Source organism: Panthera onca, chromosome D3 (genome assembly GCF_046562875.1).
Source record: "Panthera onca isolate mPanOnc1 chromosome D3, mPanOnc1 haplotype 2, whole genome shotgun sequence".
In the NCBI taxonomy this organism is placed as follows: Eukaryota; Metazoa; Chordata; class Mammalia; order Carnivora; family Felidae; genus Panthera; species Panthera onca.
In genome coordinates, this window is record NC_138350.1 from 80,516,054 (window position 1) to 80,540,949 (window position 24,896).

General features: G+C 39.8%; 1 protein-coding gene across 1 annotated transcript; it reads left to right on the top strand.

The window, feature by feature from the left end:
* The first annotated feature begins 1,009 nt into the window (after positions 1 to 1,009).
* On the top strand, positions 1,010 to 24,896 carry SERPINB10 (serpin family B member 10). The gene is made up of 8 exons (XM_060614044.2): positions 1,010 to 1,134; positions 5,013 to 5,189; positions 7,301 to 7,363; positions 8,056 to 8,193; positions 9,903 to 10,020; positions 18,611 to 18,753; positions 21,667 to 21,822; positions 23,822 to 24,896. The coding sequence occupies exons 2-8, from the start codon at positions 5,022 to 5,024 to the stop codon at positions 24,224 to 24,226; spliced, it is 1,191 nt and encodes a 396-aa protein (XP_060470027.1). The 5' UTR covers positions 1,010 to 1,134; positions 5,013 to 5,021; the 3' UTR covers positions 24,227 to 24,896.

Here is a 24,896-nt window from a genome sequence, read left to right on the forward strand (position 1 = left end):
TGCAAAGTGCATGAAGGACATTCCAAATCTGTCATAAGTAGAGAGGCTCCTTCTCTCCTTCGATCCCTTTGGAATGTTCCCCCTGTCCTTCCTGCTCTCCGTTCCTCTCACCACCTTGCCAAGCACAGGCATACAGCGGTAGAAAATGAAACAACAACTATTGTTTTCCCTGTGGAATAAATACGGAGGAGTGAGGGGACATTCATAGGAAGAAGTAAAAGATAATCAAAAAATGATGAACCAGCATCTGACTCAGGGACGGTGTCTAAAACATTAATCCAGTTCCCTTGTCCCTGGGGTGGGAGAATGGACATCCAACGTGTTGGAGTTATGCCCGGGTTCCACACCAACACACCAAAGGAGAAGAGGACCAATGTTCCTTGGCTGCCTCTCACACACGGCACCTTAAAAAAAAAGCAGCTTTGACGATTTAACAGCAAATATTTCGCCCATAATATTTTCTGTTTTACTGCCCATTACCATTCCACTAATTTGGAGTTTTCTATTTAAAAAATTTTTAATTCTTGCAATTTTTTAAATGTTTATTTATTTTTGAGAGAGAGAGAGAGTGAGCGGGGAGGGGCAGGGAGAGAGAGAGGGAGACAGAGCATCTGAAGCGGACTCCATGCTGACAGCAGAGAACCTGATGTGGGGCTCAAACTCATGACCGCGAGATCATGACCTGAGCTGAAGTCGGATTTTTAATGGACTGAGCCACCCAGGTGCCCCTCTATTTTTTTTTTTTTTTTTTTAATTAAGAAGACTACTGGGGAAAACCACTATAATTGCTGCCAATTGGCAGCCTAGAGAAGAGATTAAGCAAGGAAAGTGTGGGTTACAATTTGTCAGCGTTCAGGTCTCTACATGCGGACAGACGTGGAAAATGTGGCTAATTAAGTAATTCAGGCAAAACCATAATCATCTAGCTCTGTCTTTTTATTTGAGCTCTAGGCCAAGATAAACTTGAAAGGAAGAGTGTCTGGGTTTCTGAGAGTGAATCAGAGGGTGGGGCTAAGAAAAGGGAGGTGCTAGAATTTTTAAAGAAGATTTCTACAGTTATAGGTTACTTAACTCAGCCACAATCACTTACAGAAGGAGCCACTTGCCAGTTCTGCTTGTGTGGAAGAAAACAAGGTATGGTAAAACTTTCTTTGTTTTAAAGTGTTTATTTATTTTCCCCTTCTTTGCTGAAGTGCCTAGGTAAGTAACAAATGATCAAGAGCTCCCTCAGACAGAAATAATAAGTAAAGAAAGCTTCATCCCCTCAAGAATTCTGTGCGAGTCAGACAGATTTAACCCCAATCTGCTTCAAAGTTTGTAGGGGAAAGAGGGCAAAGGGGGAGAGAGAGCATTCATTTAAAAGGAGTTACTGTTTTACCAGGAACAGTGAAACTAAACGGAATCTCCTTTAGTCACATTTCTAGATGGATGACCTCCGTATCCGTCAACCTAGGCAAAGAGAAATAGAGTACTGTTAGAATAATTGAGCCCCAACCCTTCTAACCCTTCTAACCCTTCTAACCCTTCTAACCCTTCTAGAAGAGAGGCCTGGCAACATGTATTTGAGGCCACTCATTAATGTATGGAACTAACGGTCTGGCTTTTGTCCCTGATCTCCCAGCCGACATCCTGTCCCGATCACCACACGCTAGGGACTGTTAGCTTCCTTCTCTTCCGTGGAGAGTCTAAGCCCCAATCTTCCACTACGCACTCATCATGAAACACCCCAAACTATTGCTTCCCCTAGAAAATGGCTTTGGGTGAATATAGAAGTGGTGGAGGGACATGTTATCTTCTGGTAGACACAGCCCCACAAAGCAGGCAGTATCATCAGTATCACCGGGAAGGCAAGGAGCGTTGAGTATCCTCTTATGGAAAACAGGGCGAGGATCTCTCCCACACTGTCCTCCTTCACACCATCTTCTCTCCTTTATTCCTCCTGTTCACCTTCTTTTATCACACAATCTCTCCCTTTTACCATTAAAATTTTTTTTAATGTTTATTTATTTTGAGAGAGAGAGAGAGAGAGAGGCACAGCAGGGGAGGAACAGAGAGAGAGAGAGAGAGACAGAGGGAGAGAGAGAACCCCAAGAAGGCTCAACGCCATCAGAGCAGAGCCTGACGAAGGGCTTGATCCCATGAACTATGAGATCATGACCTGAGCAGAAATCAAGAGTCAGACGCTGAACCATCCAGGTGCCCCTTACCATTAAAATCTTAAAGACAATGAGATGACAAAAGCAATGGCATTCAGAGTCCAGAGAATGGGGTTGCAGTGATAGCTTTGCTCTTAGCTGGCTGTGCATACGGGGCAGCACATTGAACCTCTCTGGGCCTTAGTTGCCTAGCAGATAAAACAAGGCAATTGGATTAGAGGGGACTGGGAGGTTCTTTGGGACTGTGGGTATCTATGATGTGATATTTTGATGAATGACACTGTTCTTTTATTATTTTCATAGTTCTCCAGCTTCTTCTCTAAGCCCTTGACAGGTTGAAATTTACATATTTAACATATATAATGTATGTGTTACATTTTTATATATTTATATACATGTAAGCTGATACAGCTATAACTCTTGAAAACTGCAGAAGAATAATTTATTCTGAAAATAGCATAGTAGGATTCCGACCTACACGTTTATACTCTTCCTTGAAAAAAATCATTGTCTAACCCTTGTATGGATCAATTATTTCCTGTAAAATATCATCCTAAAATTCTGCCTCCTTCAGAAGGTACTTTCTACTCTTGGGTCAAATTTCATTAATGGATTACCACTTCTACAAGTTTTTTTGTTAAAAAAAATGGCAGGAATTGTTCTTTTATGTTCTGGGCTATACCTCGTATATTAATGATGATATTAACAAGAGAATTAATGAAGCTGAAGATAACTGGATATTAACTTTGCACGAGAAATTAGCTCTTTCATTAGAGAAAATTATTGTTTTCAGGAATTCGTTACAAAGAATTAAACTCTAGAATAACTGTAAACCATAGGTAGAAAGACAAAGATCTCGGGCCCAAAGATATTACTCTCTCCTCCCTTCACAGTCAGTACGTTTTGGAAGACTCAAGCATTTTTCATATGAACGTAATTCATGAGATTTGAAGAGATAAAGCTTGATATAGAGGCAGTAAACAGAGCATCATTTGAATGAACACAGCTGTAAAGAGACCAAGGAGGTTATTTCCAAGATGGCAATGGATCTATCAAGAAAAAAATAGACATTGGCAAGTTTCGAATTACTGCAACCCCAAGGTTGTGGTTTTTTTCTTTAGTCAAGTAATATTAGCCTAGGATTATCATCATCTTCAGCAGTAAGCGGAAGCTACAACTGAGGCAGGAGTCAGAGTCTGGAATTAGATGTAAGCCTACGGTTAGGAGGGATTTCAATGGGATCACCGTTAATCCAATTCATGATGAAACCAAAACTTTGCCTACACATGCCTCTCCCTTGATTCAGCTGTTTGACCAGCGAGAACTCCTGGCCTTTCTAAAGTTCTGAGGGCTAGGTGATATTAGTGTAAGATGAAGTTCTATACAGTCATTGGCACTACTGGGAATTTCTAGGTCTAGGAATTTGATTTATGTTTCATCACTTAACCAGTTTGAGAAATTATTTGGCTATAAAATGACAACAGATTGAAGTAGTTATTTCTTTGATAGAACCCAAGTCTTAAAAGACTTACAGTGTCAGCGTAATTCAAGGTAAAATTTAGAGGTTGAATGTAATTTAAAAAAAAAATGAGAAAACCTGAGCTCTTTTGTTCAAAAAGACCAGTTTCAGAGACTCTCAAGTGAGTGGGAGTAAAGGCAAAGAGCCTGGAGTTCCTTACTTCTCTAAGAGCATTTCCCACTAAATTGTGTGTGGTTTCAAGTTTAAATGAAGAAAGTATGGTGGCTGGAGGCCAAACAACGAACATTGTAAAGAAGTAATAAACAGGTATTTGTCAGCATCCATTTTGTGTGAAGTCCGGAGCAAGGTGTCATTGGACATACAGAAAATTTCACTCTCAAGGAACTTCCTCTGGAGTTGGAAAGCTCTGAACATACGAAGACAGAGCTAGTGGTGTGAGAAATGTCAAGCAAGGGGCAAAAAATGAGGTTGTGGGACATACCCTTAAAGCTTCTGAAGAAAAAGAGAAACTTCGAACAGAATTGGATTTTAATAGAGTCAAGGAGGGTCAAGGCATTCCAGGAACTGGGAATGTCACACGTAACGGCATGAATGAGTAAATAGGGTTAAAACGTGTACAAATATGGGCGATAGGTAAGTGATAAAAAGCATAAAGTGTCTTGGAACGATGTATAGTGATTTCTCATCTACTGCGGAAAGTCAGCAGTCACGTGGTGCATTGAAAAGAAGGACAAGGCTAACAGCGCCGGAGACCTGGTTCCACTACCTCTTTCGTTGTGGTTTTCTTAACACGGAGCCGCCAACTGACAGCATCCTATTGTTCTCTGTTATGCCTTCATGCTAAAATTTGAGCAATTCTCTTAAACTCTCTGGACTTCAGTTTTCTTTGTTTTTTTTTTAAGTTTATTTATTTATTTATTTATTTAGAGCATGAGTGGGGAAAGGGTAGAGAGAGAGGGAGAGAGAGAGAATCCCAAGGCTCCCTGCTGTCAGTGTAGAGCCCAACGCGGGGCTTGAACTCACGAACCACAAGATCGTGACCTGACCTTAACCCACTGAGCCACCCAGGTGCCCCTGGACTTCAGTTTTCTAGTATGTAAACGGATAGTGTTGGTGTGGAATTTTCCTACAGTTCATTCAGCTGTCATGAATAGGTACACATATAAGGATGAATGGAAACATATGTGTACATAATGGATAGAAATATATGCATTCTATATACTATATAAAATCGAATTCGATAATATTTATTTTTTGTCATTGCAGGAAGGGGTGATTAAAGGGAGGTATTTGTGTCTGCCAACAAATCCTTTTTTCAGAAGTAAAATAAGTGGAGACGATTAACAAGTTTTCCATCCCTACTTTATTTTTCTTAGGTTTTCCCAATGGACTCTCTAGTGAAATCAATCAACCGATTTGCCCTGGATTTTAGCAAAAAGATAGCTGAATCTGCTGAGGGCAAAAATATTTTCTTTTCTCCTTGGGGCATCTCAACCTCCTTGGCCATGGTGTATTTCGGCACCCAGGGTACCACTGCAGCCCAGATAGCCCAGGTGAGTAGGGGAGACCATCCTCTGTGGCCCTCAAACCAAATGGTTTCTTTGACTTTTATCATCATTTGCCTCCTGAAATCCAAACAGCTTCCATTGGACGGCCATATCCTTCAAAACAAAAGAGACACTTAAACATTTCCTTAGGCCATAAAAAGAAGTCTTGGAAAGAGAATCACTTAGAAAACTGCTGCTTGAGAAACCATGTTAAGAGCCTGTGTTTTTTAGCAAGATCAGACAGAAACAATAACATTATCAAGTTTGGTTCAACATCAAAAACAATTTAATTTTGATTATTAACAGATTTCAAGAAGTTATGGCTCATACTTCATTTTTTTTTATTTTAAAATTTTAGTTCCAGCGAAGTTAACATATGGTATTATATTAGTTTCAGAGTCAACAATTCTACACATCACTCAGTGCTCATCAAAATGAGCTCTTAATCTCTTTTATTTATTTCACCCATCCCTCCACTCACCTCCCCTCTGGCAGCCACGAGTTTGTTCTCTATAGTTAAGAGAACTGGTTTTTTGTTTGTTTGTTTGTTTCTTTGTTTTGTTTTGTCTTCTTTTTTCTTTGTTCCTTTTTTTGCTGCTTAAATTCTACAGATGAGCAAAATCATATGGTATTTGAATGGCTCATATTTTAAATATTGTCATCATCTTTCCGATCTCAGAAGGATTTTCTTGAAGACACAAATAGAAAAATCAAGTGAATTCTATTCTTTGTGATTTGTTTGGTTGTGTCTTCATTCAATCCCTCATTGTCTGAATGATCCTAAACAGCTTATTGAGAGCATTAAAATAATGAAACAATATTACCATATAAACAATTATTGACTTGCTGTAAGCATCTTCAGGCATAGTGTGTGTGTGTGTGTGTGTGTGTGTGTGTGTGTGTGTATACCCGTGAGTATAGCCATAGATCGCAAAAATATAATTAAAAATCCACATATGTGTTTATGTGTGCAAATGTGTAAACATACAAATATATGTGTGTGTTTTAAAACAAAAAAATATAAAATAGTAAATCCAGCCCTAAATCATGCAATAATCAAAAGGACAAGTGACAGAATTTCCACTCAAGGTAGTTTTCTCTGTGCCAAATATGGAAAAGGGCACAGCCAGTAATCCTGAGTAAAATAGGCAGAATATATATTCTGTCAGTTTCAGCCAAGGATATCATTCTTATTCTTTTGGTTCACATGATATTGCATAGTTTAAACACAACAACAAAATCCTCGTTCACGACTTGTTGATCATTAGTAATCGTTAAAAGGTTTAACCATTGATGTGATAGGCAATCTTAGGTGGACTCCAATTTGGATCCATTTCACATAAATATATGATTGTGTCTCCCCCTTGCTTTACTTAAATGTTAGTTAAATATCAACAGCTTCAGTTTGCAATGGAGACGGAATTGTTCATGTACCCCTGTCTGTTATTTTGTGTCAGCATAACCTTTGGTAAACTAGACTTTATTTCTTAGCGTAAGCTGGGTCCAGGATGTGAGAGATGGAATTATCACCTTGTTTCCCACTGTTGCACACTTCAGAGGAAACAAGGATGTGCACCTCCTCCTTGTTAACTTCCAAAGGAAATGCTGTGGTGAACACAAAGAGTGTGTCTATAAATGTCAAAGGGGGGGGGGGGGTTACACAATGAGAACCGAAACACTGAACTAGAATAAACAGCTAAAATCCCTCAGTTTTCTAGATAACTAGAGCAATGGTTGCTTTTGCTGAAATTGTCTAAATGATGCTCTCAACAGAAACCTAGTTTTCAAAACAGCCATAGATAAAAAAATAAATCATGGAATACGAGGGAATGTTACCTCTAAGGGTATTCCCAACATCATCTCCAATGTCCTATAAAGAGTATTGGAAGAAAGAGACTAGCTACTTAAACTGGAGTTTCAAAAATCTGTTTAAAAGTCGCTGATGACTTCATCCATTCGCATTATTTAACTGAAATCAGAACCCTCCCCTCCCCGGGTTAATTAATTATATGTTCTGTATGGATGGGAATGACTGACTTGTATTTACTGATAAGTATTTCATAGGATTACATCTTTGCAAAGTGTGTTCACATATTGCCTTTTTGTTCAAATGACAGGTGCTTCAATTCAGAGACCAGGACAACAAATCTTGTCCTGAAAGTGAAAAGAAAAGAAAGATGGTATGTCTTATTTTTAATATCTATTTTATGATCAAGGGGAAAACACTTGAAGCACGTGTCTTTTTGTGGCAAATTTCGGCACCCTTTGATAGGTAACTTTTCTTAGGAAAGTAGCATAGGGGCGCCTGCATGGCTCAGTTAGTTAAGCATCTGACTCTTGGTTTTGGCTCAGATCATGATCTCACTCACCGTTCATGGGTTTGAGCCCCACATCAGGCTTCATGCTGACAGTGTAAAGCCTGCTTTGGATTCTCTGTCTCCCTCTCTTTCTGCCCCTCCCCCACTCATGTTTCTCTCACTCTCTCTCTCTTTCTCAAAAAATAAATAAATATTAAAAATTTTTAGATATCAGAAAATTATAGAAAAATTTCCAAAATACAAAAATGTGTACACTTTTTGGAAGGGTCATATTCTTTCCCTTTTTCTCTCTCCACCTTTTTCTTCCCTTTCAAAACTGCCCCATATTCAAACTTGTTCTTGCCTTTCCAAACTAAATGCAAAGAAAACAAAGCCCCAAAAACTTTTAAATTCTTGCACTGATAACGTTAAAGAAGACATTGTTTGTCCATCATGCAATCAATTTCAACTTTTGTATGCAGTGCACCAAATCATTTCAGTTCAATACAGGTTGTTCATATATAGACAGTTTTTTGTTGGACATTTTTATTTGACTAATCCCTTTTCTTTTAAAGGAATTCGGTTTGGGCAAGGTTGAAGAAATACACTCTCACTTCCAGGCACTCATCTCGGAAATCAACAATCCCAGCAATGCTTACACTCTTAAAACAGCCAATGCGATATATGGAGAGCAAACTTACCCATTTCACACCGTAAGTGCAAACATGTTTTAAGCTGGTGGGAAAGAAAGAGCCATGCGAGACCAATCAGTAAACTCTTTGTACGTTTCTCTAGAGATCCCAGGGACAAAGTTAACAAATGTGGTCAGTATTTCTGGTAAACAACCATTTGGAGCACCCGTAAGTGTCTAACAAAAACCAATAATCAGTCTCAAACCAGATCTAGCGATCAGATCTTTACGTCTAGAATAAAGGGGTACACTCGAGGAACAGCCTGTGAACATGAAACGTGGTTTGTCTAATCTCTGGGTTAGCATTTGTTTCACAGGAAGTGGAACAAACAAGTGGAGTAACTCAGGAGGTTTAATCTGCAGAAACAAAAGGAGGTACTCGTCCTGAACGTATGACTGCAGACTTCGGTCTCAAGAGCAAAGCTGACTTCGGGATCAGACAAGTCGTTTCACAACATGACTTTTGAGACTTTAGGAAACACCCTTAATATAGAATAATACCAACTTCTCTCCTTCTCTGATGGTCAAGACCCCTCAACGCAGACCATGATTTCTTCCTTGCTTCAGATTCAAAGGCTCCTCAGAGCCCATCTCATAAGAGAGCGGGTGCCCAGTGGGCAAACAGGAAGGAGATCAGATAGGGTAGAGGGATAACAATGTAAGAGATGAAGTACCTTGTGGTACCCAGTAGTGCTATCCCTGACCATAGTCAGTGAATTCTGGGAAGTTGAGGACTTGGGCTTTGTTATGCTTACGAAAGGCATGAAAGCATCCAAACAAGGTCTTAAAGACATTTGCTACTGGTAGTCGTGTGCATTCGGGTTTGATCCAGAAGCAGGAGGTATTTGAGTCCGGTGGGCCCTGAGAGATGAGAAGGACACAGAGATACAAAATGATACATCTTTTAAAGTGTCCACCAGCCCTGGATGTGCTCAGACAGGTTGATCAGAAGCCATGAGGCAAGACAAAGAATGGTGCCTTGTGACTCTTCAATTTTTTTTTTTTTAACCAGATTATAAATTCTACAGAATTTAGATTTCTGGAAGCTGAGTTAACTCATTTTTTTTTTTACTGCACACGATTCCTACATAAAGTAATAAAAATAAGAAGTATGACAGCTGTCCTGAGGAGTAAATTGTGTTCCCGAGGCAGGTTCTCCCACAAGCAGCAACCCTACAGCCCACTTATATGACTGCCATCAAGGTGGACACCAAAGGCCGAAAGGCCAGCTTTCTTCCCTCAGAAAGCCCGCTGAACCTCCAGCCATGCCTACCGATCAATTTGCACGGCAGTGTAGAGTTTTCCTCAGGGGCCCATCACGGGCTCATGGGCACTCAGAGTCCCAGGGGCCAGCTGCCAGACCCTTCAGGCTTCACTTAGGCTCCACCTCTGCTACAGAAAGCCAAGTGCAACCGCGAAAAACTCTTGCTCACTGGGGTCAGTCCTGGGATTCCTAGAATCCTGTCTCTTTTCATTCCAGCCCCATTTCATAGGCATGAATAAATACAGGGCATGGATACATGGGCAGGCCTCCCTCCCCATCTGGGCTTCTGCTTGGCGAGTCAGTGCCCATCCAGTTTTAGAGAGGAGGTATTTAGTTTTTGACCAAAATGGGAGTATGGAAAGACAGAAAGGGGCAACGAGGTGGGGGTTTGCACCTGCCCATCAGTAGACTTGATTTCTCAGTTTCGGATAAACTCTACAGACGGAGATATTACCTATATCTTCCAGAAATATTTAGAAGACATGAAAACATACTTTGGTGCGGAGCCACGGTCTGTTGACTTTGTGGGAGCTTCTGGACAAATCCGAAAGGAGATCAACTCTTGGGTTGAAAGCCAGACTGAGGGTAAGCTTTCACCGGGGTGCTTGACAGAGCACTTTCTCCAAGCATTGTTGTATTTTTTTTGAGTTTGCATTGAGTGTAAGTATGTGTATTTCGTAAGTAGAACTGTGGTCATGTTCTAGGTATTCAGAACATGTCTTTCTATTCATGCCCATGGTTTTGAGATCCACAGCTTTCTCAATTAGTCTTTTCCAAAACTTAAAAGTCAAGATACCCCCTTTACTAAGTGGACAAGGAATTCTTATATCCCAGTAAATCTAAAGAGAAGTCCAGGGGTAAAAAGTAGAAAAATGCAAAAAGGAAATTTAGGACACTGCTACATTTGTGATTTCTAAAGAAAAATAGCTAGTAGTTAATAACAAAATTGTGGCCTTAAAAATGTCATGTGATTTTAAGTAATTTTCAAAACAAGGCCACGTGTTAGAGTGAGGGCTATGCTGCTGTGACAAAGAGACCTGAAATACAGTAGCTTAATGATAGGATAGAAGCTCATTTTTCTTTCACAAATAGTCAAAAGGGAGATAAGCAGTCTGTTCCATGAGGCCATCCGGAGACCCAGACTAGTGGGTCAGCTCTGCCATGCTGAAAACATGGCTTTCATATTTACGTCTAAGATGATTCTTATGTTTGTCATTTTACAGTCAGTAAAAATGGGGAGAAGAAAGCCTCTTTGCTCTTAAGGACATGACCTGAGAGTTTCACACAACAGTTTCACTCATATCCCAAAGTCAGTTACATGGCGTACTTTATGCTTCGGTAACCAACCTGTGCTGATTTGCCTGAGATTTTCCTGGATTTAGCACCTAAAGCTCTCTCAGTCCCAGGCGAACTGGGATAGTTGGCCCCCTAGACTTGCTGTAATAAAGATCTATAAGATGTCATTTTAAAAAATGTCAGCAGAGAGCCTGATGTGGTGCTCGAACTCACAAACCGCATAATCATGATGTGAGCCAGTAGGACGCTTAACCAACTGAGCCACCCAGGTGCCCCTGTAAGATGTTGTTTTTATAAACTTTACAAAAAAAATTTTTTTAATGTTTATTTATTTTTGAGAGAGAGAGAGAGAGAGACAGCATGAGCAGGGGAGGGGCAGAGACAGAGGGAGACACAGAATCCGAAGCAGGCTCCAGGCTCTGAGCCATCAGCACAGAGCCTGACGTGGGGCTCGAACTCACAAACCGTGAGATCATGACCTGAGCCGAAGCCAGACGCTTAACCGACTGAACCACCCAGGCGCCCCTAAGATGTCGTTTTTAGATGTGTAGCCGCATGCTCACCTAAAATTTGAGCATTCTATTTCTTTTTTAATTTTAATTTTAAATACTTTGAGTTTTTATTTAAATCCCAGTTACCTAACATATAGTGTAATATTAGTTTCAGGTGTAAAATTTAGCGATTGGTCACTTCCATACAACACATGGTGCTCACCACAACAAGTGCTCTCCTTAATCCCCATCACCCATTTAACTCACCCCCATCCAACTCCCCTCTGTCCCCATCAGTTTGTTCTCTATAGTTAAGAGTCTGTTTCTTGGTTTTCCTCTTTCATCTTTTCCCCTATTATCATTTGTTTCTTAAATTCCACATCTGAGTGAAATCATATGGTATTTGTCTTTCTCTGATCCTTAGTTCACTCAGCATACTCTCTAGCTCTTTCCAACTCGTTGCAGATAGCAAGATTTCATTCTTTTTAATGGCTGAGTAATATTCCGTTGTGTATATATACTGTCACTTCCTTATCCATTCATCAGTTGATGGACATGTGGGCTCTTTCCATAATTTGGCTATTGTTGAGAATGCTGCTATAAACATTGGGGTGTATGTATCCCTTCAAATTATATTTTTCTATTCAAAAATTTACTAGGGTAAGTACCCAGTAATGCAACTGCTGGACTGTAGGGTAGTTCTGTTTTTTAACTTTTTGAGGAATCTTCATACTGTTGTCCAGAGTGGCTGCACCAGTTTGCATTCCCACCAGCAGTGCAAGAGGTTCCCCTTTCTCCACCTCCTCCCCCAAATCTGTTGTTTCCTGTGTCATTAATTTTTTAGTCATTCTGACTGGTGTGAAGTGAGACAGGAAACTATTAAAATCCTACAAGCAGTAACCTGTTTGACATTGGATGTAGCAACTTCTTACTAGGTATGTCTCCTGAGGCAAGGGAAACAAATGCAAAAATAAACCATTGGGACTTCATCAAAACAAAATACTTCTGCACAGAGAAGGAAACAATCAACAAAACTAAAAGGCAGCCTACGGGATGGGAGAAGATATTTGCAAATGACCTATCTGAGAAAGGGTTAGTATCCAAAATATATAAAGAACTTATCAAACTTAGCACCCAAACAATGAATAATCCAGTTAAATACGGGCAGAAGACGAGAGCAGACATTCTTCCAAAGAAGACCTCCAGATGGCTAACAGACACATGAAAAGATGCTCAACATCACTCATCATCAAGGAAATACAAATGAAAACTACAATGAGATATCACCTCACACCTGTCAGCATGGCTAAAATTAACAACACAAGCGTTCTATTTCTAAAAGGAAATAGTAGAAAGACTCTCGTAGACAACCTAGCAGTCTTTTACTGTAATCCTTATCTTAGAAATTAGGAAGCTGAGGCTTTAGAGAAATTAATTTGTCCAAGATCACAGAGTTTAAATCTTCAGAGATAAGAGCAAGATAAGATTCCAATCTAAGTCAGTTTCGCTCCAAAGTCTGAACTCATTTCAACAGACCAAGCTGCCTTTTAAATCGATATAACTGTTGACGGTCCATTATATCTCACAAAGAAATGCAAAAGATGTAATTATTAATGAATACTAATAATTAAGCCTTAGCATGGCATCCAAGTATGTGGAATGTTTAGGCGTACCCCTGGAACTTCGGTGCTCGTTATATATACCTGCCAGACATGCCTGCTGAGGGCCCCACATATTTCAAACTCAACGGACCTGAAGTCACACCTCAGAATGGTTCTGCCACACCTCATCTTCCTCGTGTGTTCGTTCTCCATCTCAGTGATGGCATGCACACTCTTGCTCACACCAGAAATCTGACAGATGCTCTCAGCTCTCCCCTTTCCTTTGCCTTCTCCTACATGTTTCTCAGTTCACCTTTCCTTCCAATTTCTTCCTCCCCTGCTTTTGGCTTTGGTTATCATTTATCTGTGCTAATACAATAATCTGCCTCTATTCTTGCTTCCCTCAAATCTCATCTCCTGTCAGCCACCCAGATGATGTACCTATAATGTGAATTAGACCAGGGAGATAATGTGACTCTTGAACCCAATACCATCATGGTGCCCCATGACCCACAGGATGAGTTCAAGCTCCCTAAACTGACATAAAAGGCCCAGCAGGCCCCTAGAGCTCTGCTTGTCTCCCCACTTCAACCTTTGTCATTCTCTGACTCAGAATTTGTACTTTAGGAATTCCAAGTGCCACAGAGTCTCCAGAACTCCCTGTGCCACCTCATGACCCCGTGCATTTGCGTAAGCTCTTCCCTCTATCTGAAACATCCTGCCCTGCCCTGCCACTCCCAGCCCCTCTGTTGGCATGGGATAACCCCTCAGGCTTCCCTCAGGTGTAATGTCCTCCAAGAAGCTGCTGGCTCCCAGGCCTGGCTAAGCGTCTTCCTCTTTGTTCGCATCGTACTCAGTGCGAAAGTTTACCTTGACAGGCGCCATATTGTTATTGAAGTTAACTGCTGAGGCCTCCCCTACTAGACTGAAGGACCCAAGTGCAATGATGCTGCCTGATTCGAGGTGAATCAACTAACACACGGCAGGCCCACCCATAGCAGTTGTTCGGAACGTTACTGTTTGTTGAACTAAACTGAGGAAGTTGGCAGCCCTGAATTCTCAGTTCCTTTTTCATTGTATTAGTGACTCAAAAGCCACGGTGAGGCAAGAGTGACCATTTTACTTAACTTACATCTGGTTTGGATTCATTCAAAAGTAAGCCTAGTAAAGACTAGGTCAGCTAGTCTTTACTGAATACGTGCACTGTTTCAGTTAGCAGGAGGACCACATGGGATTATACAGGCAAAAGCATTCAATATGACAGAAGTGGGCCTAAGGCCTAAGGATAGTCTGAGGCTGAACTAAATCTGAGGTCTCAAATTCCTAACCCAGTGCCTATTATGTGGTCTGGTAGGGAGAGGGGAAGCAGACTCTTCTAAAGAGGAAGAAAGCTGTAATCTTTCTATATTTTCTCTTTACATATTGAACACAAACATCTGCTATTTGAGGGCTATTCAACATCAGATAAGGTAAGGAATTAACCAGCTAGGCAGGAACTTTGTTGAGGCAGAGTTCTGCACATCCGTAAAGGAAAGTTGCTAGAAACTCTGGCATGACTGCGTTCCCTCTGAGCCACCTGAAGGAAGCTTCTTTCCTTCTGCTTTCAAATAGGTCATCTTTCAAGTAGTCATATGGACTACTGGGCCATACACAGCACACACATATCACTGGGACATACGCTGGACACACACATATCACTCAATGATAGTGTTGTTAAATGTTGCAATTGTTTTCTGATTTGTCTTCCCTATAGTCTATAAACTCCTTAAAAGTGGGGGTTGGTAATCCATGTTTGTCTCCGTGTTTGTAATCTCAAAATCTATCATCTGCTTGGCACATGGGGTACTCTAGTGTCACATTAATAACTCGGTGCCCAGCAGGACTTAACCCTGAAAATCTTTGAAGATTGTCCTTCCCAATACCTAAAACTACCAAGGACGCATGCAACGAGCCAGCCAGTAGGTGGACGTTAGTTCTCGAGAGTGTAGGAAAATCCTCGTCAAATTTGGCTCTGTGTGTTACTTTAAAGTTGCATTTAACTACATTTTTTACATCCTTTGTAAAATAATTATATTGTACATGTTCTAACATGTGGTTAGAAGTTTCAAGAAGCTAGTTTCCTTGAAAGCGTATGAACCCAGGGAACAATGCAATAAAGCTTACATCATCTGGATCTTGGTCAACTTGAGATAAGTCTGTGCAAACCCAGTCCTCGATACGTTCCCTATTTGCACCCGCGGCTCTATCACATGATAGAGTCATTGGTTAAAAATGAACCAGAACTTTTCAAATGTAAAGCTTCTGTGCAAAAATGAAGATTTAAAAAAAAGGATGTAGATGGCCTCCCCATGCTGAACCATCAAAGACATTTTAAATTAAGTTTAATATGCTGTGTTTCATAAGATAGAAAAAGAGATGCTAACGTGTTTAAGTTTTGACATTATCATTTAAAATCGAATTCAAATTTAATTATTAAAATCAAAATGTCTGTTTCATAGATGAGGGAGATGTTGTTTTGTCTTGTTTTGAAAAGACATGTCCAAGTCGTACCTCAGATCTACTGGCATCTCTAGAAGTTTTTTAAAAAGCCACACAGGTGCTTCTGATGTGCCCCCTGTGAGGACTGCAGCAGGCGGTGCATGTGGCATAGTGCAGGCTCGCGGAGCCCGTTGGCTGTCTGTACCCATCTCTTCCCAATCCCTCTTTCAGTGACTTCACGTTGGTAGCTTGAAATCAATATGGTGAGAATATTGACACTACAGACACGGGCTACAAATCGGGTGTCTCCTTCTCTCCCACCCCTACCTGGAGTTAGTTGACCAGCAAGCCACTCGAAATGGAAGACCAGAGCTCTGGATTTCGTTTCACTGCTGCTTTGTTAAATTTCACTCACCTACTATCATTTTCCAGACCTACTTTACATTTGTAAAAGTAAAGGGAAACTGAGAAGTTTAGTAGACCTAATTTTAGTTGTTCTTTCATAAACATTTTTAGAAGTTTATTTATTTATTTTGAGGGACGGGAGCAGGGAGAGAGAGGGAGAGGGAGAGAATCCCAAGCAGGCTCTGCATTGTACAGCACAGAGCCCAACGCAGGGCTCGAACTCGAGAACTGTTAGATCATGACCTGAGCTCAGATCAAGAGTCAGACGCCTAACTGACTGAGCCACCCAGGCGCCCCTAATTTTAGTTATTCTTTACTTTTAAAGTTTTATTACAAGTGTTACATATAATCCTTATTTTTTAAAAACGCAATTCAGCAATCCCTCTACGTCCTAACCCTACTGTGATGGGAGCGTCCTTACTCACTGCACTAACCTGCAAGCTAACATATTTGCTACCCATTGCTGGCACGCAGGGAGGTATAAAAGGCCAATAGACCAAAAGTCTTCAAACCGGTGGCTCTCAGTCCTCACTATAGGTGAAACTAAATTTACTGAAACTACATCTAATAATTCCTAAGCCCAACTCCAGGTGAATTAATTCAGGTCTCTGGAAGTGAGGCTCAAGCATCAGTATTTCTAAATCCTCAGGTGATTCTAATTCACAGTCAAGGCTAAGAAAAATTGCTGTGAATGAAATAATTCCCTCAATCTTATTGACATTCCCCTTTTCCCAACAAGCTCCATTGCTCGTGGCCTTTGAGATTCCAACTCCCTGGATAACACTTGGACTTCCTCAGTAGTCCTCGTGTGTATGTGTGTGTGTGTGTGTATGCGCATACACACTGTGGCTTCACCTATCAGTCTAATCCATCTGTATTTTCTCTTCAAAACTTCCGGTCCTTCAATAGCATCTTTTCTTGGCTTACAATCCCATTTCAGAATTATTCTTTTGAACAAATCTTTGCTCTAGTAAAACAATATTTTCATTACGTAATCAATCTAAGGCTTAAAAAAGGGAACCGTATACAAATCTTGTACCCTAGTTATCAAATTTGTTTTCCATAGGAGAATGGATTAGCCATTCTGAACCTATTTTACGTATATTCTAGGATTGAGCAAATAAGTAAATATATTGGGAATAATAAGGCCCAGGTTTCTAGTTGACAGAGAAAGGAACTACAAATAAGGAAAAGCAAAGGTGAGCATAAACCCCACAGTGTTGGATTGAAACAGGTGATATCAATATGATTTCCTCATCTTTAACAGATCAGAAGAAAGAGAATTATATAGATATGAAAATACTTACAGATGTGTGTATAATATATGAATTTCCTAGCTTTCCCTGCTGAGCAATGATACCCCAGTAGTAATCAGCATAGCTAACATTCACATCTTGATTTCTAAAAGCCATCCTTTCAAAAAAGTAACCAGGGTTCCTAGAAAGCACCAGACAAACCGTAGGATATACTGTGGTACCAGAATGTAGGGAAGTGCTCAAAATATTTGGGAACATGTCAAATGGACATAGGAGCCAAGCTGAGGAAGTTCCCAATAGCCAAATCTGGGAGAGTTTGAGAAACAAAATAAATAATGATAGTAATAAATTATAAGACACAGAGTAAAACAAATATGCATGCGTCTATAGGGATATAAATTATTGAATACCTAAGTAAAAGAAGGAGATGGGAAAGTTCTTCCTCGTAGTAGAATTCCAATTAATAAATGTAGAAGGAATAGTGGAAATTGAAAATCACCATTTGGCAAAAACTGCAGTAATAATTGTTTCAGTCAAGATCATCAATAAATGCTAAAATCAGTGAGCAAAAGTTTGGTGAATACAGGAAATTTGTATGGTCTCAAAGTATGTCCCCACATGATACTTATTAATTACAAAGGGAAGACGTCATAATTTTACACTGAGAAACCTGTAGACATCAAATCATCAAGGTTAATATCACTACTAATGGGACATATGAACATCATATATTTCCTGGTATGATTCATTGAGAAAGACACAACATCACTTCCGTGGTTGTGATGGTTTCCCAGGGCTGCCATAACAAATTACGACACACTGGTTCATTTCAAACAATAGAAGGGTGTTCTCCCGTAACTCTGGAGGCTGCAAGTCCGAAATCAAGGTGTTAGCAGGGTCATGCTTCCTCTAAATGAGTAGGGAAGGCATTGTTCCATGTCTCTCTCCTAGCTTCTGGTGGTTGCTGGCAATCCTTGAAAGTTTCTTGGTTTATGGACACTTCACTCCAATTTCTGCCTCTGTTGGCACATAATTTTTTCTTTATGTCTGTCCCGTGTCTGTGTTTTCACAAAGCCTTGTCCTTTCTTTGTGTCTATGTCCAAATTTTCCTCCTCTTGTGAGGATGTCCGTCATTGGATTGGAGCTATCCTAATCCGGTATGACCTCATTTTAACTTGATTTGATCTGTCAAGACCCTGTTTCCAAATAAGATTGCATTTACAGGCATTGGCTGTTAGGAACTAACGTATCTTTCTCGGTGGAAACAATTGACGAAACATCAGACAAATCTGAACTAGAATTGAGGGACATGCTACCAAACTTTTTTCAAAAATGTTCAAGTCATGAAAGACAAAGAATGAATGAGAACTGTCCCAGATTCAAAGGGATTAAGATGAAATGACACTTAAACACAACTTGAGATCTTGGATTGATTTTTGGTCCAGAAGAAGGACTTTCTTCGAAAAATAGATGAAATTTAAATAGGCTCTGTTAGTAATATTATATCAGTGCTAACATCCCAGTTTCGATCATTGGTGGATATGAGATATTATCACTTAACAGTATCCCATAATTATTATTTTTATAAGTGTGGCATATTGCCAGGATGCAATGATACTATTTATAATCTGTCCTCTTGCTCTTTTAGGAAAAATTGTGAATCTCCTACCTGATGATGCTGTGAATTCTGCAACCAGAATGGTTCTGGTGAACGCCCTTTACTTTAAAGGAATCTGGGAACATCAATTCTTAGTCCAAAATACTACAGAAAAGCCTTTCAGAATAAACAAGGTAGAAATCTCTTAATAATCAGCATGAGCTTTTACACGACATTGTGAAGGAGATTCTAGTGTAAATTCACTCTTCTTTCTGAATATGTGTTCCTATAACTCTGCTTCTTACCAGGACAGGGATGGCTGAACTAAAAGCTCCCAAATCCATCACACTTGGGATTTCCCCTTTCATTGTTTTTTTTTTTTCTCTTAAAATAGACTATTCACAGATTTATCACTCAGTCCTTGCTACGGCTATGATAGAGTACATAAGGTAGTTATTATATTTATTTCCCAGGTGGCTAAGTGGCTGGAGTCACATGACTGGAGTCATGTTAAGTCAGAAACCTACCAGAACTGTAACCCCAACTCTTCACTATAAGTTCTGTTCTTGTTCTACCAGAGAAATACTCTCTTCTACCAAACTCTTACACTTCCAAAAGTAAAAGAAACACAAATTTAAAATCTCATCTCTTTCATTGAGTTTTCTCCTAGCGTTAGGATGCATCATGCTTATTTTTGTGATAGGAACCGATGGCAACAAAAAGGGAGACTAATATAAGGTGACAGATAGATCTCATAGAATCCAAGGGCTGGGATGTGGCTGGGCCTTGGAACTTGAGTGGAAACAAGACTCAGCCTCTACCTTTTCAACTCTGTTTCTCCCATCATTCTTACACCATGCTAAAGTCTAACTTTCTCTTCTTCCCCATCCACAATGGCACAATCTGTCTACTCACAACACTGTCTCTGTTTTAGAGACCGTTCTGATAGATCTCATTTTAAATTCCCAGGAAAGGAATTGATTATCCAACATTTGTTTGGAGCTGTTTGGTCCTGGAGTGGCTCATCTCACATAAACAGTGTTGCCAGGGACCTACTGCAGCAATCACGTGGATGTGTACAATAGATGGTTCTTACATAATCAGTGGGATAAAGATGGGGAAGGGACTGAACATGTAATCAAATAGACTAGCCAGAAATGAGCTGGATAGTTACCTGGCTTAGTATATCCACAAGGAATTTTCAGTTGCAAGTGATAAAAATAGCATTCCAAACTAGCTCCGGGGAAATGGGAATTGTATTAGCATTAGTTCGTGTAACTGAGAGGAATTGAGAGCTCCAGGGAATCTAATACTGAAGATACAATTTATCCACACGACCTGGGAATATGGTTGCCCCTTTGTCAGTCTTCTAGCTTCGAAACCCTGGTAGATAAAGTCTGCTGCTAGCTCTAACAGAAGGCTCCCAAGGAAGACTCTATTTTGTGCCATTCATGTGCTCATCCCCGAAACAATCACCGTATCATGTAGTATCCTGAACGAACAGCTCTGGTCATATGGCCACTACATTAGCAGAAGGGTGGGGCTTTGTGATTGCCATTTAGCTCCATATAGAATGGATAAATGACATATTTCCCAATATCTGAATTGCAGGGTTTTGTTTTGTTTTTTTTACCATTGTCTTTACTAAAAATGGACACTTTCAAGAGCATTTTTAGGTTTATAGCAAAATTGAGAGCAAAGTAGTGTTCCCTTACACCCCCCCCACTCACATAATTTCTCTTATTATTAGCATTTTGCCTTAGTGTGGTGCATTTGTCACAATTAATGAGCCAATATTGATACCTTTTCATTAACTGAAGTCCATAGTTTACATTTAGGGTTCACTCGGTCTTGTACAGTTCCATGGGTTTTGACTAATGCTTTTTGTCATGGATCTGTCATTATAGTATCATATGGAATAGTTTAACTGCCCTAAAAATGCCCTGTACTCCACCTACTCATCCCTCCTCCTAAATACCTGGCAACCACTGATCTTCTTACTGTCTCTACAGGTTTACTTTTTCTGGAGTGTCATATCGTTGGAATTGTATAGTATGTAGCCTTTTCAGACTGGCTTCTTCCACTAAGCGATATGTATTTAAGTTTTCTCCCTGTCTTTCCACGGCTTGATAGATCATTTCACTTTATTGTTGAATGGTATTCCACTGACTGGAGGTATTGCAGTTTGCTTAGCCATTCGCCCTCTGAGGGACATCTTGGTTGCTTTAAGTTTTTGGCAATTATAAATAAAGCTGCTATAAATATTTGTGCACAAGACTTTGTGGATATAAGTTTTTCACTCATATTAGCACACCTGGATCATACAGTAATACTACATTTAGTTTTGTAAGAACCTACCAAAAGAACTGTCTTCTGAAGGGGTTTGCTCTTTGCATTCCCACTGATAGAGAAAGACATTTCATGTTGCTCCACATTCTTGCCAGCAGTTGATATTATCAGTGTTTTGGACTTTTAGCCATCCTAAAAGGTCTGTAGTGGTGTCTCGTTCTAATTTGCAATTACCTAATGACATATGGTTGAGCATCTTTTCAAATACTATGTGTCTTCCTTTGGTGAGGTATCTGTTCATATCTTTTGCCTATATTGTAAAATTGGGTTGTTTTATCATTGACTTTATAAGAGTTCTTTGTATGTTTTGATACCAGCTCTTTATCAGATATGTGTTTTGCAAATATTTCCTCCTAGTCTATTATCTTTTTATTCCCTTAGTAAATTGCAGTGTTTATGACACTAAACTACTTTCTCAAATGGCTTGCATGTGAAATACACCTTATTCAGTTTCTGAATCGTTGACATTTACATAGTTTACATAAGATTATATAGTTTTTTAGGTGTTCAGTAAGATCTATCTTGCTATGATTTACAGAGGTTGCCACAATAGTGTTATAAAAGAAACTTCCACATCACTTATGGATAATGGTTTCCACTGGGACACATATTTCCAGAAAGCAAGGTCTGAATAACTTTATTCAGCATTTTGCAGAGAATCACGTTTTACCAGTATCTCAGACTACCGGGCACCAACTATGATAAAAATAATTTAAAGATTTGGTGGAACACCAATCTTTGCTACTTACTTCCCATAGAGTATAAGCAAACCAGTGCAAATGATGTCCATGAAAACAAAACTCCAAGCTTTTCACATTGAAGAGCCACAGGCCACGGGCCTCCAACTCTACTATAACAGCCGTGACCTTAGCCTGCTCATCCTGCTGCCAGAAGATATCGAAGGACTGGATCAGGTACAGTCTGTCTGATGTGAAGGTGGTTTCAGTGTTCACTGCTCTGGGGGTAAATATAAGACATAATCTCCTTGTTCTTTGATTCCTGTAGAGGAAGGCAACCAACACATCGGAGCCCTAGGGACTTCACCTTCACAGTGTCATTTAAGCTTTCTAAAAGTCTGTCAGTTTGGTATTACTATCCTCAGAAAGGCTAGGAATCTACAGGCTCTAGCATTGGGTAGCTAAACAAACAGCCACACGAGCAACAGAGTGCCTGTCACAAAGCTGTGTGCATTGATCCATCTTTCAATCAGTCTGGGTCTTTCTTCTCCCTCTTGTAAAGCCCACCTAATTGGAGGCTAACCCTTGCATCAATCTAGCTTTGGATATACATTTTTAAACAAGATACTGACTGCCAAGACTTAAAAAAATTTTTTTTAATCATGTAAATAGTCTTCAGGAGAAATAGTCTGTATCAGACCACCTTCAAGCATTATTTAAGTTGTTTATCAGCCAAATTTCTGTTATGGTGGACAGAACTTTGGTCAGACCATGTTTCTGAGCCATTTGTAAATTTAAATTGAACGTCAGTCTCTCATGCAATGAGTGGCCTGGCTTTCTTTGCACAGTGCGTAACTTCTCATGTGTGCCAGATCCTTTATACTTAAACGTTTCCACAGTCCTGTGAGAAGGTAGAAAAGATTTCCAAATTGTATCATAAGATTTGTGAAGCCAGAGAGGATGGTAAAAATAAGACCAAGTGTGGACACTAAGCCATTAGGGTCACACGCTTGTAAGATAAGCCTTTCCTCCTAAGAGTGCAGGTTCCTGAGCTGAATATGGTGTCAGATTAACAATGTACACCATCTACAAGTATGTAATTGACAGCAATGCTTGGGTGTAGAAAACTCTCAGAGCAGCAAAAGCAAGGGTTTTGAAACAAACATGCTATTTTTTAAAAATGTGGTGCAGTCGGTTAAACATCCAACTCCTGATCTCGGCTCAGGTCACGTTCTCACAGTTTGTGAACTCAAGCCCTGAACTGGGCTCTGCGCTGGCAGGGTAGAGCCTGCTTGGGATTCTCTCTGTCCCTCTCTCTGCTCCTCCTCTGCTTGTGTTCTGTCTCTCTAAATAAATAAATAAATACACTTAACATTTTTTTAAAAAGCACATTTTTTAGATATATCCTTATGCATATGGAGGTATATGTATTTATCATTTAAAAATTTTTTAATATAAAGAGGAGATAAACACTCTCAAAACTACGCTAAAAAAGGCATCACTCTTAAGATTTGGAGAGTTTCCTTTCTTTACTTTTCCTTCACTTCTTTTTTGCATAGCTTATAGTGACTAATTTCATATTGTTGTGACATTTTATCTCATCTCAGATTTTGTTTTCAAAGAACTGTCTCCCATGTTAATGTAACAAATATGGTTTTTTTTTTTGTACCCTGGCACACAATTTCTTCCAAAGGTTATGCTTTTGCGTAGACAGAATCTAAATGAATATTTCTACTGCATTTCCATGTGTAGTTGATGTCTTGCATTACTGTTATAGAAGTGCTGCCATTGTTTTAAATGTTTATTTATTTATTTTGAGAGAGAGAGAGAGAGAGAGAGAGAGACAGAGACAGAGAGAGAATCCCAAGCAGGATCCATGCTGTCAGTACTGAACCTGATGTGGGGCTCAAGCTCACGAACTGTGAGATCATGACCTGAGCCTAAATCAGGAGACGGATGCTTAACCTACTAAGCCACCCAGGTGATGCAAAAGTACTGCCATTTTGAATCAAAGTCTAGTTCCCCTGTATCCTGAGAACTACTAAGTTGCAAAACAAAGATTCTGTAGGTCAACAGTGTGAAGCATTTCATTACAGAAATAATTTTCGAAAGTGTGTGCTCTGCTACCCGGGGTAACGGGAGTGATGGTAATTCATCTATGTTCTATCCCGAGGCCTCGCCCAACCAATATTCCTCCCTCTACTTTGACTCTCTCCTTCTTGTTCCACACCCGCAGCTGGAAAAGGCCATCACCTATGAGAAGCTGAGTGGGTGGACCAGCGCAGACATGATGGAGCTGTGTGAAGTGCAGCTGTATCTCCCCAAGTTCATGCTCCAAGAGACCTATGACCTCAAGTCGACCCTGAGCAGTATGGGCATGAGCGACGCCTTTAACCAGGGCAAAGCTGATTTCTCAGGAATGTCTATGGACAGAAACTTATTTCTGTCCAATGTTTTCCACAAGTCTTTTGTAGAAATAAATGAACAAGGTACAGAGGCTTCAGCCGGCACCGGGAGTGAGGTGAGTTTTCGAAGCAGACTCCCCTCCATTGAATTTAATGCGAATCACCCATTCCTCTTCTTCATCAGGCACAACAGAACCAATAGCATTCTCTTTTACGGGAGATTCTGCTCCCCCTAAACCATGTATCTCTCTCACCAAATGAGACCATTTTACAGTGTGGAAAGTGCACCAAAAGAGGAAAAAACACAATTATAATAAAAATCAGCTTATAGCTCATATCTTTTTCACAGTCAAATGTTAGCCGATAAGCCTTGAAATAATGCATTCTAGTGATTTTTTTCATACCTATACAGCCATTTTTACCACTTAACATTTTGTCTTGATGTGACTTTTATTTACATTTCAGAAGTGCTATGTTATTCAATTGAGCGTCTTACCATTTCGGAACTCCTTGGTCACTGTATTATCAGTGTCACTTATGGTTCACATGCCTCATTGAGTGAAGAAAAATCTTCACAAAGGTGATATATGGATAAGCCAGAATTTTCTCAGGAGTGTAATTTTGATAGTTCAGAAACTACCGCTGTAAAATGAAGCTCCCACCCTTTCTGCAGAGTGTTTAAGAAAAAAATACTTATGTTGACATTAATGGAAAAGCCAGTGAAATCCAAATGAAATATGGAGATTAGTTATTAACAATTAATTGCCGTCTTAGTTTGAACAAATGTATAATGATAATGTTAGGTGTTAGGCCTGGGGAAAATGTGTTAGTAGTATACAGAATTCCCTGTATTATCTTTGCTACTTTCTGTGAATGGAAAAGTGTTCAAAAATAAACATTTCATGA